The sequence below is a fragment of the Myxine glutinosa genome, chromosome 10 (assembly GCF_964187855.1).
Source record: "Myxine glutinosa chromosome 10, kmMyxGlut1.1, whole genome shotgun sequence".
NCBI lineage: Eukaryota > Metazoa > Chordata > Myxini > Myxiniformes > Myxinidae > Myxine > Myxine glutinosa.
Genome location: NC_136270.1, coordinates 123,506,815 through 123,519,109, shown reverse-complemented (window position 1 = coordinate 123,519,109; position 12,295 = coordinate 123,506,815). Strand labels below are relative to the sequence as shown.

The window sequence follows — 12,295 nt, the reverse complement described above, 5'->3', positions numbered from 1 at the left end:
ACATTAATCACTGGGATTTGGATGAGGCATCTCTTCCTTGCAATGAAGAATCACTTCCTCACATTGATAAAAACATTAGGTCTCACCATCTGCATACCACAGTCATGTGATGCCTCCCCCTAACTTGGGAAAATACTTAACACCCGGCCCACAGTGCCCGCACCATCCCGGATGAAGACCATTCATGGTGGAAAGGTCAGACCTCAGGAGCCTTGCCTGCCGACAAGCTATACTAGTTGGTGGTGCCTAGTTGGTGGTGGTAAATGGTGTTCTCCCCTGAACAGATATATGGCAGTGCCCAAGTGAGACACACAAATGATGATTCGGCACAATGGCCTTTCATTGCAATCGACATGTCATTACAACTCACTGGGTTTTTTCCTGGCCTCGCATCAGTGTAAATCGTTCCGGTGCAAGTACAAAGTCTATCATCATCAACTGTACAGTGTTGGGCAGACGGCCACCTTAAATCCTTCCCACCTTTAAATGCACGAGTACAGAGTACCATGGTAGAAATTAAAATGAGATGTAGGAGAAAAAAGGAATCCAAATCCCCATTGGACACAACGGAGCGGAGTAATCATCATTGAGCAAAGAGAGCGTTGGGGAATCCAGTGCTGTCGAGTGTTTGGCATCAGGGGACAGGCCTCGAAATCCAAGAAACGTTTTGGTATTCTCAGGAATTCAAAACTGGTCAAATACATATAAAACAAAAATTCTGATCAACCACTGGAAGACGCAGGTACATAATCCGCAATGTCAAATACTGGAGTATTTGGGGCATGTGCTCCTCAATCCAACATTTACTCCAAACTTGCAGCAAGAATGCCCCCCAAAAAGAAAAGTTTGGTTCCTCTTATGTTCAGTAATGTTTGTTATATACACAACCGCTCATGTTGTGTGTGCCCGGTACGCTGAACCTTCATAACAAGGCCTCTGTGCACTTTTTCTCGACTACATCACTGATGTGAAGATTTACTGGGTAGTATGAAAGCTTTACACTAACAGGTGTTGCGATGCTAAATAATGTGCCCGACTGCCATCGAGGAAGCAAACCCAATAGCGATGCTCACCTGCACAGGTCCTTGAGGGTCGCTGTTATTAGGAATGGCAGTGCCATCGCAATCCCAGGCTTGAGGTTAAAATTTGTTACCCAAAGATAAAACATTGCAGCATCGTGTACGTCGGCCCATCATGTCCAACTACCGGTGCGCAACGCGCGAGGCATTGCAGTTTGGCGGAATATTTGTTGGTTCTTCAAGTGGATTCAGAATAAGTGCTACGGTTGACCACCGCATGCCATCCAACTACTAACGGGTGACATTACTTACATCGTGCACTCAGAAAATCATGGCCTGGATCGTTGGCGCAAGGTTTTACAATTTGACAAGGCCCCTTTCGGCTCTAGGGGAAACGGACTGTTAGGATCTCATTCATCAACAGTCTGCAACTGAAACTGTCATCCCGGTGTTGCGCAGACAAGGCGATTCATCTACGTGTGCTCCGTCTCTCAAGATGGACGTTGAACTGGGTGACCTGTCTGACGGCCTTAGTTGGTGGACGTTGATGATCCCACGGTGTCCTTCGCGAAGGGTAGGCGAGCTACCTCTGCCACCATGAACAAATTACAAATTCCTGCTCTAACCTACCAGGGGAACTACATCGGTGGCACAGCCGTGCCCGCAGTAAATGATGCTACCCGCAAGCACGTGCCGCATACGAAAGAAGAAGCCTAAAATTTAAAATGGGTGAGGACCCGTCGCCTAGTCAACACCCCTAAATCTACCTTACAATAAACGTGAACTGTTTTATCATCATTCCAAAATGCAGCAGGAGTTATAACCCTGGCGGTTAATATGTCATTAATTTTACCACACATCTAATGAGAAGGGTAAACAGTGGCGAAGGGTATACCCTGCCCTTTGACTGGTGAATCACCAAGCAAAAGGTCTACATAGGCCAATTTCAATTCCCAATACTTATGCATCACAAATCGCGCAGTTTAGACATCGCCCCTCGATGGCAATCCAATCCAAGTCCGTAAAGGTCACACTCAAATCTGCAGACCGCACAAGAAAAGGCAAACGCTCGGTTTTCCATCCCAGAAACCTCAATGTAAACCAAGGCCAAGAAACCAAAGACGAAACATTCGCTCATTGACTCAACTCGCCAAAGTGTATATGCTTATTCTCCAAAGACTCCTAAACAATAATGCTTTTGGATCTTCACTTTAACACCTATGGATCCACTGTGAAAATGGAAAAATAATCGAACGTTTGATTATAATAGGTATTTTATACCTCCATATTGATTCACCTCCACGTGTGTTTAGGAACAAAGCCGGATGTCCTTTTACCGATAAGCAATCGCAGCCACACTACACTCCTCCATTATTGCTGCACTGCCCCCCTTGCCCCCTTTCCTTCCATGGCTGTTGCACCCAATTGCACGATCAGTTGCACCTGATCCCAAAAACGTTTGGTGCACTTCGTCTCTCGGCGACCGCCAATTTTGGGGCTTCATACCAAAAATGAACAGGATGAGATAAGAAACCGTGTCACCTGGTATAACTGGCCTCGCATCACCTTTCGCCTCGTATGACCATTTGCCGGCGTATTTAGTCGCTCGTCCGCTTACTTTACCCTGACCGCTGGCACTGGCGTCCATGTTCACACTCGGTCTCCAAGTTCACCATGAAGAATGAATTTCACACCCACTGCTGCATGGATCGTTTGCACCGTGCCACGTATGCCTGTGCGCCCTTCTGCTTTAGCTGCAGCAGCGTACACGCGAGTGCTAATGCACACACCACGAATGTCGATGGGATAACAACTGCCACAACGTTCATGGGACTCGCCGAAGCTCCGCCGCCGCCGCCACCGGCGACGCCGCTACCCACGGCCACCGCCCCGTCCATGCCGGGCAAGGCCGGCAGTCCGGGAGCCACGGGTCCCCGGGCATGCGGGGCACGAGAACATCCCAACCAGTCGTGCAGCATGGACTTTGGGTACCCAGGCTCCACGAGCAGCCGTTTGTTGTTGAACTTCCAGTAGTCCTTGCCCTTATAAAAGTAGGTGTATGCTGCACAACAAATGCGGGACAGGGAGAGGGAAATGAGACATTGAGACAATGAGACAATGAGACAATGAGACCAGGTGCTAAAGCATTTGCTCAATTTCCGTTTTGCACATCATATGACAAGTATTGAGAAAAGTTTTAGGCTCGATTTTGTGCCAGTAAAAGGCTTAGGCTTACTTATTTTGAACTAACCCTTTGCTTAGGCGTAGCCAGGCGTGAAAAAAGCTCTCCGAGGGACAGAAATTGCCGGATTCATTTGCACCCCACTGCCAAGCTTTTCCACGATGCCAAAAACACTAGATTGTAACCTCAGGCAAGGTCACACACATTGGCACCATTTGTCTTTCGCAATACTATATGGGTTTCACTTACTTTCCTTATTGTCCACAAAGGCACCTTTGGGTGAATCGGGTACACCTTTCCAAATGTCTATCGATTTGGGGTAGCTGGCATCCACGGTTCGCTTCTCTTCATTAAATCGCCAGTACCTTCAACACAAGAACAGCTGTCAGCACAACTTAACAAACACACTTCGATTTTCATTAAAAGCTGTTATGAGGACACCGTGACCAAATGTAGTGATTCTTCAATTGATTACAATTACTTCTTAACCTCTTATTTTTCAACTACTTCTTCGGTGAGAGATTGAATCGGTCCGAAAGTGATCAAAGATACATGGTGTTAATGAAAAAACAACACTTTAAAGGTAGAGTTTGTGGCTGTGTTATGTTGTGTAGTCTTTGCTAAACTAAAAGGGGGTGAGGTGGGGGCATCATGTGATTAAGTTACTCTTGCAACAAGTTTACAATAGAAACACCTTTAGAGGCCATTTTTCCCCGCAGAGCAGGGTTGGCCTTTTTCGGGCACCGGGGTCCCCTTTTTGGAGCAATGTTTTACGGCCGGATGCCCTTCCTGCCGCCAACCCTGTTGGTCACCTCTTGCGACACGCAGGGAATTACCAGTGAGCTGGTACTAAATTTGCCGACCTCGGAAGGATGATAGGTTGAGTGAACCCCCCTGGTTGATTCAGCGATCGACCAGGATTCAGAACCCAGGATCCTAGGATCCCAAGCTTGCACCCTAACCGCTAAGCCAACACCAGGCTAAAACAAGTTTACAATAATCGAGCAAATATTCAAAGTGAAACACAGCAGCAAAGGTCACGAGTGAGCCAGCTGGGCTTTTGAAGGATTCGATCTGATATCAGAGTGGAAATCCTCCTAAGACTAGATCGGTATCCAGAAGCTGAGAATTCATGTCCTTCGTACTGTTGATCTCAGTTGGATTTGGACTCAACCTTTTGGATGCCAATCCCGTGAACGCACAACAAGGCCGCCGCTGAAATTCGTATTCTTAGGGGTTAAAATCTGCTTCTTGGTGTGGCTGGGGAAAATGATTGGCATTGAATGTGATCTTTTTTTATGCAAAAAACGTCAGATCTATTCATCCATTGCATAAAAATCTCTGCATTTCAGGATGTAGGAGAGATGTCAAAATTCCATCATTTTTTGATGTGTAATAAGCACATGACTCTTTGACCAGTTACTGGTGATGATTGTGTTATTTTCAAGCCAGGTGAAGGTGTTTCCTTTTGCACATAGGATCAGGGCTGCAGTTACAGTTGCCCATCTCTTTGACCATAGCGTCCATGACCATATTAACTCCTTATTAGCCCGTCCCGTGCACAGCAGGATACGGGGTTTTGTAATCACTTCTGCGTGTGTGTCTGTCCGTCTGTGTGTTTGTGTGTGTGTGTCCGTCAGGACGTAACTTTTTAACCATTTCAGTTTTGTCATCAAATTTTCATCAAAGCTTTACTATGATAATATGGAGGAGGCAAATTAATAATTTTATCAAAAGGTCAAAAGCCAACGTCACATAAAATCGTCAATTTTCATCCAATTGATGTGAAATTTTAAGAATTTGCAAATCGGGTCAGAATTGGTTTACCAATCAAAAGCTAGAAGCTTATTGTTTTTTTTTTTAGATCGAAAGGTCAAGGCTGCATAAAATCATCAATTTTCATTTTGTATTTTTACCCTTGCCAGAGGAGAGGGTATTGCATTTGAGTCTGTTTGTTTGTCTGTCTGTCTGTCTGTTTGTTTGTTTGCACAGAATAAATATGATTTTCTCTGCAAGCGTTGGTCCGATCAAGAGGAAATTTTCACCATAGGTGCAACTCCACCTGTAGATTTTTTGTAATAATAATTAAGACGTCATAGATCACGTGGTACGAACGCCATCTTGGAAAAACCGAAAAACTTTGCACATCTATATCTCTGAAAGCGCTGCGTAGAAGAAATTGGACATGGCTCATTATAAAGAACTCTCCATGGCGAATAACATACACAACATGACCAAAGGTATGCAGACAACCCTTCTAATTAGTGGATTTGGCTGTTTCAGCCACACCCATTGCTGACAGGTATATAAACTGAACATCAAAAGAAACTTATCACTTTCATTTTTTGAAATGTGCAGCTTTAAAAACACGTTTCTTCAATTGTAATGGCTGATTATGTAACGGGAACTTCACTTCAATCACCTGGTTGATCAACAATGGCATGCTTGAGTGGTTCTGTATAGGGATCTTTCCCTTTAAATAATGACCCTCATAATGAAATCCTTCAGTTCTCATGGTTAGACATTCATTTACTGCTGTCCATAGTCACTCTAGAGGCTTCTGACAGGGAAAACAACAAGAAAATTCAGATGCCATGCCTGACATCTGAACAACATTTAAGGGCAATTGGGATGCTTGAGGCTGGTGTAAGCCAGCGAACAATTGCCCAACGTCTTGGTTGCTCACAGCTTGCAATTTCCAACCTGGCCAGGCGCTACGGTGAAACTGGAACTGTGAATGATGGTCCACGAAGAGGAAGACCATGGGTAACCACCCCAAACCAAGACCACTGGATTGTGCTGTAGCATCTTCGTGATCGTTTCCGCCCTGCGACGCAAACAGCTGCAGTGACAAAAGTTCGCCACAACAACCGCATCAGTGTCTCCACTGTGCAGAGGTGCTTGAGAAGTCGGGGCCTGGTGGCAAGACATCCTTGCAGAGGTCCAGTGTTGAACATAGTGCATCGGCGGAACAGACTAAGATGGTGTCTGCAGCATCGCCGCTGGACACAGCAACAGTGGAGTGCAGTCTTGTTCAGCGATGAGTCCAGATTTTGCCTCCATGCTGCTGATGGGTGTCAACGGGTATGGCGCAGAGGTGGGGAAAGGTATGCATCATGCTGTATTCGCCAGATCAATCGTTGGGGAGGACCCAGTGTGATGGTATGGGCCGGCATTTCCACCCATTTCAGGACACCTCTGGTCATCATCGAAGGCAATCTCGCTAGTCAGCGTTATGTCAATGAAGTTTTGAGACCTCATCTGCTGCCATTTATCCAGGCTCATCCTGACATCACAGTTTTCCAGCAGGACAACGCTCGACCCCATGATGCTCGCCTGACCACCAACTTCATCCAGGAACAGGGTGTTGAAGTGATGCCTTGGATGCCTTATTCCCCTGACCTCAATCCCATTGAGCATTTATGGGATGAGCATGGTCGACGTCTTGCATTGAGGAGATCAACAGCTGTCAATCGGCAAATGCTCATTCAAGGCTTGCAGGAGGAGTGGGACAGACTTCCCCAGAACCACATCAGATGCCTGGTACAGAGCATGCGTCGGAGGTGTACAGCCTGCATCACAGCTCAGGGAGGACACACACGATATTGAGGACTGCTGTCATTCTGTCCTTGACTGTTAGGAGTGTTGTGTCTATTCCTGTGTCATTTTGGTTTGACTGTATTCAGGTGCATGCCTTTGTGTTGCAGTGCTGTGACTTTTGTTGCACCACCCCTTGTGATGTTCATGCTTTTTGGGGGGGAATTGAGGCAACCTCTTGTTTATTGACATGTGTTTAGTAAAGACAGCTGAACTTTACCTGTGTTCAAATATTTTTCATTTTTGCATGGAGGATTTCAATGAGTGTCGTTCTAAAGATTTGATAAGTTTCTTTTGATGTTGAGTATATAATCAAGCACACAGCCATGTAATCTCCATAGACAAACATTAGCAGTAGAATGGGCCATACTGAAGAGCTCAGTGACTTTCAACGTGGCACCGTCATAGGATGCCACCTTTCCAACAAGTCAATTCGTCAAATTTCTGCCCTGCTAGAGCTACCCCGGTCAACTGTAAGTGCTGTTATTGTGAAGTGGAAATGTCTAGGAGCAACAACAGCTCAGCCGCGAAGTGGTGGGCCACACAAGCTCACAGAACGGGACCGCCGAGTGCTGAAGCGCGTAAAAATCGTCTGTCACCGGTTGCAACACTCACTACCGAGTTCCAAACTGGCTCTGGAAGCAACATCAGCACAACTGTTCGTCGGGAGCTTCATCAAATGGGTTTCCATGGCCTAGCAGCCGCACACAAGCCTAAGATCACCATGTGCAATTCCAAGCATCAGCTGGAGTGGTGTAAAGCTCGCCGGCTTTGGACGCTGGAACAGTGGAAACGCGTTCTCTGGAGTGATGAATCATGCTTCACCATCTGGCAGAGTCCGTCAGACGAATCTGGGTTTGGCGGATGCCAGGAGAACACCACCTGCCTGAATGCATAGTCTGTAATGTTTGGTGGAGGAGGAATAATGATCTGGGGCTGTTTTTCATGGTTCGGGCTACGCCCCTTAGTACCAGTGAAGGGAAATCTTAACGCTACAGCATACAATGACATTCTGGACGATTGTGTGCTTCCAACTTTGTGGCAACAGTTTGGGGAAGGTCCTTTCCTGTTTCACCATGACAATGCCCCCATGCACAAAGCAAGGTCCATACAGCAATGGTTTGTTGAGATCGGTGTGGAAGAACTTGACTGGCCTGCACAGAGCCCTGACCTCAACCCCATCAAACAGCTTTGGGATGAATTGAAACGCCGACTGCGAGCCAGGCTTAATCACCCAACATCAGTGCCCAACCTCACTAATGCTCTTGTGGCTGAATGGAAGCAAATTCCCACAGCAATGTTCCAACATCTAGTGGAAACAGTGCCTTCCCAGAAGAGTGGAGGCTGTTATAGCAGCAAAGGGGGGGGGACCAACTCCATATTAATGCCCATGATTTTGGAATGGGATGTTTGATGTTCGGGTGTCCATATACTTTTGGTCATGAAGTGTATGTTAACTAGAACGGCACTCAGTAGAGAGCATACATCCGCCTGGTGAACAATTTACGTTTTGTATCCCACTGGTAGGCCGTATCTGGATTCGGACCTGAACCAAAATATAATGGGCTTGTTCTTGTCACCTCACCAACTCATCCACCAAGTTTATTCATAACTCGTCCATAACTTTTTGAAATATCATGTTATATATGCTCCAGCTCCAGATCTTCACTAAAATCGAATCAAATCGTCCTTTTCACACACCCAACCTCTCCACCAAGTTTCGTCCAAATCTGTCCACAACTTTTTGAGATATCCTGCTATGTATCGTTTTGGTGCTATCTCTCAATGGTGAAGAATCACTTAAAAAATTTTAGTAGCTGGATCCGAATCCGGATCTTCACCCAAATCAAATAATTTAGTCCTTGTCACATACGCTACACGTCTGTCAAATTTTGTCTGAATCCGTCCACAACCTTTTGAGATATCTTGTGCACAAATGGACAGACAAACAGACAGACAGGGGTGAAAACATAACCTCCATCCACTTTTGGTGGCGGATGTAATGATGATGTCATATGTGCATTATGATGTCATAATTCAACAAGTACCGCCTAAACAGACTTATTACAGGTGAGGTTCCCTATCAGGACAGTCGAAGCACCTACCTATGCAGATATACCTGGATCTATATATGCCCTACCCCAAAATTCATAACAATATGTTATTCCCCATGGAGAGTTCTTTACAATGAGCCATGTCTCAATTTTTTTCTATGGAGTGCTTTTGGAGATAGAGGTGCAAAGTTTTTCGGTTTTTCCAAGATGGAGCCTGTACCAGGTGACCTATGACGTCATAATTGACATGAAAAAATTATACAGGTGGAGGTGCACCTATGGTGAAAAATTCCTGTCAATCGGATCAACGGTTGCAGAGGAAAATCATATTTATTCTGTGCGGACAAACAGACCGACAAACGGACTCAAATGTAACACCCTCTCCGCTGGCGAGGGTAATTAATCGACCTGGTGGGGGCCAAGAAATCTTTACGAGATAAGCTGAATTTACGACACATAAACTATTTCTTATCTAACATTCTCACACAAGTATAATGCCAACTTATAGGCAAAGATTAGCATTTTATCAGCTAAAGCTACAGATTTCAGAAAGCACAGAATTTTTTTTTGGGGGGGGGGGGGGGGGGGAGGGGGGGTGTTCCAAAACATTAATACAGCATAACAAGCAAAACATCTTCACGAGGTGGTTTAAGATAATCTTGCACCCACTCCAAAACAATTAAAATTACATTTCAGATTTGCAAGTATTCCGACTGGAGCAAAGCAAACGGAAGTTCCACAATTATGAGGATTGCTTGGGTGGTATTTCGAAGGTTGGAATTCCAACATTGATGGTAAATTTTAATGTCTCTTTACATACATGTTTTTTTTTTAAATACACAAAGTGTGTATTTTGTACAGATCTATCAGCTTACATCCAATCATCAGCAAGGTCATGGAATCCATCATCACAGTTGACATAAAATCCTTCCATTTCTCAGATGACTAGTTTTGACTCAGACCAGATAACTCTACTCTGGAAATGCGCTTCTGCTCTCCTAACAATGCATGGAGGCCCCGGGTGGTTCGTATGCAGCCTTTGGCTGCTTGGTTGCATCATATTTTGGGGGCACAGCTGTGCTGCTGATGCAATGGCCCCCTATTACCAGTTTGCAGAGTTTGCAGCTGTATCAATCTTGATCACCTGGTGTCATCCACTTGCTCTCATTCTTTTCCACATCCCTTATTTCTCCAAGTCCCCCTCTAATTTATCCCTCAACCCTATTGTTGATGTATTCCTCTCCCCGCTCCTTCACCTCACCTGCTAAACCTGTTTCTACTGGTCTTTTCTGTTATATCCTGATCTGTTCTGTGTTATAGCTCATCGACGAGTCTCACCAAAAAAAAAACAACAACAAAAAAACAACACCACAAGTAGGCAAACCAGTTTGTGTCTCAGGACATACCTGTCTCCACGAAAAAAGTACGTCTTGTTTGGGATGTCCCACCAGAGAGCCATGTCGACACGATCATGTGGAACGCCACGGCCAAGTTCCCGTAGGGGTCGCGGATATCCTGGTTCTATCCCTTCCGTGTTGAAAACCCAAAAACGATTTCCTGTTGCAGTAAAGCACAAGATGTTCACTCAAAGGCAAACATGACTATAGAGCCCTCAGAGCCTTTATGACGGGACAAAACCTACAATTTTTTTTTTAAATAGCGTTCCCATTGCCAAACGTACCGAGCTTTCCGACGGCCAAACATATATAGGCTAACATCTGAGGTACCATTGACCTGAAGGAATGGCCTTCCTTGCGAGGACTGGGGATGCGGTGACACACCCACCCAAAAGCTTAGGCGTTAAATGGACTGCGCTACAGTGCATCTTTAGGCATCTTGTGCCACTTTATAAAGTCTTAAAACATGACATTTTATTTGCAAAAAGAGAGAATAGTACTCAACCGCTCTCTGTGGCAATTCCGTAAACAATCGAGCAAAATGATCAATTCAGCTATTTAGCTAAATGTCAATGAAATGGAGCAACTAAAGTTGACCCCTTAATTGGTGGGTATTGATGTACAGATCAATTGGTGGGTACAAAATACAACCTAGGAGTTCTGTTCTATATCTACAACTACACACACAGCGCTTGGGTGGTTGGTACGCTAAGGTGCGCCTTCTGCAACCAGTTAAGGCATTCCTCCTCCAACCAGGTGGTTGGCCACGTGAAGCGGGTTTCAGCCGCAATCTCTTCCAAGGTATTGATGTTATTACTACATTGATTCATGTTTTACCTTTAAGGGTGTCCTTCGATCTCTTTCTCTGGCCACCAATGCTTTACTGGCCATAGCTTAGCTTCATTGAGAGAAAAGTATCTGCTTTGGTATTAGTCGGCAGCACTGTAGATACGTATATGACGGTGGCTGTGGATATTTTTGTCTTCACTTGTAAGCACCTTGCATTGAATGTCTTCCCATCTAAATGGTGCCGGATGTCAACTCCATTGGCTAGGTTGATAGAGGTGTGGGTGAGGAAGGGTGACAGATAAATGGAGAAGTGCGAGGGCAATGACACGTCTTGTTGGGGGAAGACCTCAGATTGTGATCCGCAGTGAAGGACAGTGTCTTTTATGTTATCGTGCACGAGTATCTGTCTGATAGTCATTTTTTGGGGCAGCCCAAAATGACAAAGTCTTCCCGTTCATCGAATCGAAGACCTTGGTGAGACCAATTGAAACCATGTAGAAGAGCACTCCACTTTGCTCTTCGACTTGGCATACAGCAAAACTCGTGTCAACGGTTCCTCTGCTGGGTCTATTGCCACAGTACAATTTTGGGAGTTGCTCCACGGCTACTTAGGAACACCCTGGACAGAACCTTTTCAGCCATGGAGGGCAAGGCAATGCTACGATAAATTATCCCAGTCTGAATCTTCTCCCTTCTTGAAGACGGTGATGAAACTTGTCTTTTATGTCTTGGAAGACATCTTGGGCCTCGACACTTTGTTTAAGAAGACGAAGGCGATGGGAAAGGAGGGTGCCTCCCTGCTTATAGGATTCACTTGGAATACCTACCCGGTCCAGCAGCCTAGTTGTGGATCTAAACTATTGTCTTGTGTACTTTGTCAAAGGTTGGTAGCTCATCGAGCTCGATTATGAGCAGGTACTGAATGGTCTTGGTGGCTGTCTGGGTATCAATGTCTGAATCCCGATTGAGAAGATCTCTGAAGTGTTCCTTCTATTGTTGTAGAATTCCCACATAGTCTTTGACAATGGATGTCACTTGATCACAGGAGGGCAGCTCTTTTCAAGCTAACTCTTAGTTCTGATGGCACTGAAAAAGTCTCGAGCCTGTGGCCATCTGCATAGCCTGGCATCTCTTGGGCTTTGTCGACCCACCATATAATATTAATCACATGGATCATGCATTGCAATTCTGCCCATGAGTGATGGGCCAAAGTTTTCTTGGCCTCGGACTGTGCTCCTTTGATAGTGTTGAAATGCG

The 12,295-nt window shown here is 45.4% G+C and overlaps 1 protein-coding gene across 1 annotated transcript in view; it reads right to left on the bottom strand.

Moving 5' to 3' along the window:
• Nucleotides 1-316: 316 nt before the first annotated feature.
• Nucleotides 317-12,295, bottom strand: part of LOC137433799 (matrix metalloproteinase-16) — a 155,291-nt gene continuing 143,312 nt past the window's right edge. Inside the window, exons 8-10 of the mRNA XM_068126157.2 lie at nucleotides 10,259-10,409; nucleotides 3,451-3,566; nucleotides 317-3,081 (exon numbers count right to left, since the gene is read on the bottom strand). Coding sequence (XP_067982258.1) covers nucleotides 2,708-3,081; nucleotides 3,451-3,566; nucleotides 10,259-10,409 — 641 coding nt within the window. The 3' untranslated portion in view covers nucleotides 317-2,707. The remainder of the gene's footprint in view (nucleotides 3,082-3,450; nucleotides 3,567-10,258; nucleotides 10,410-12,295) is intronic.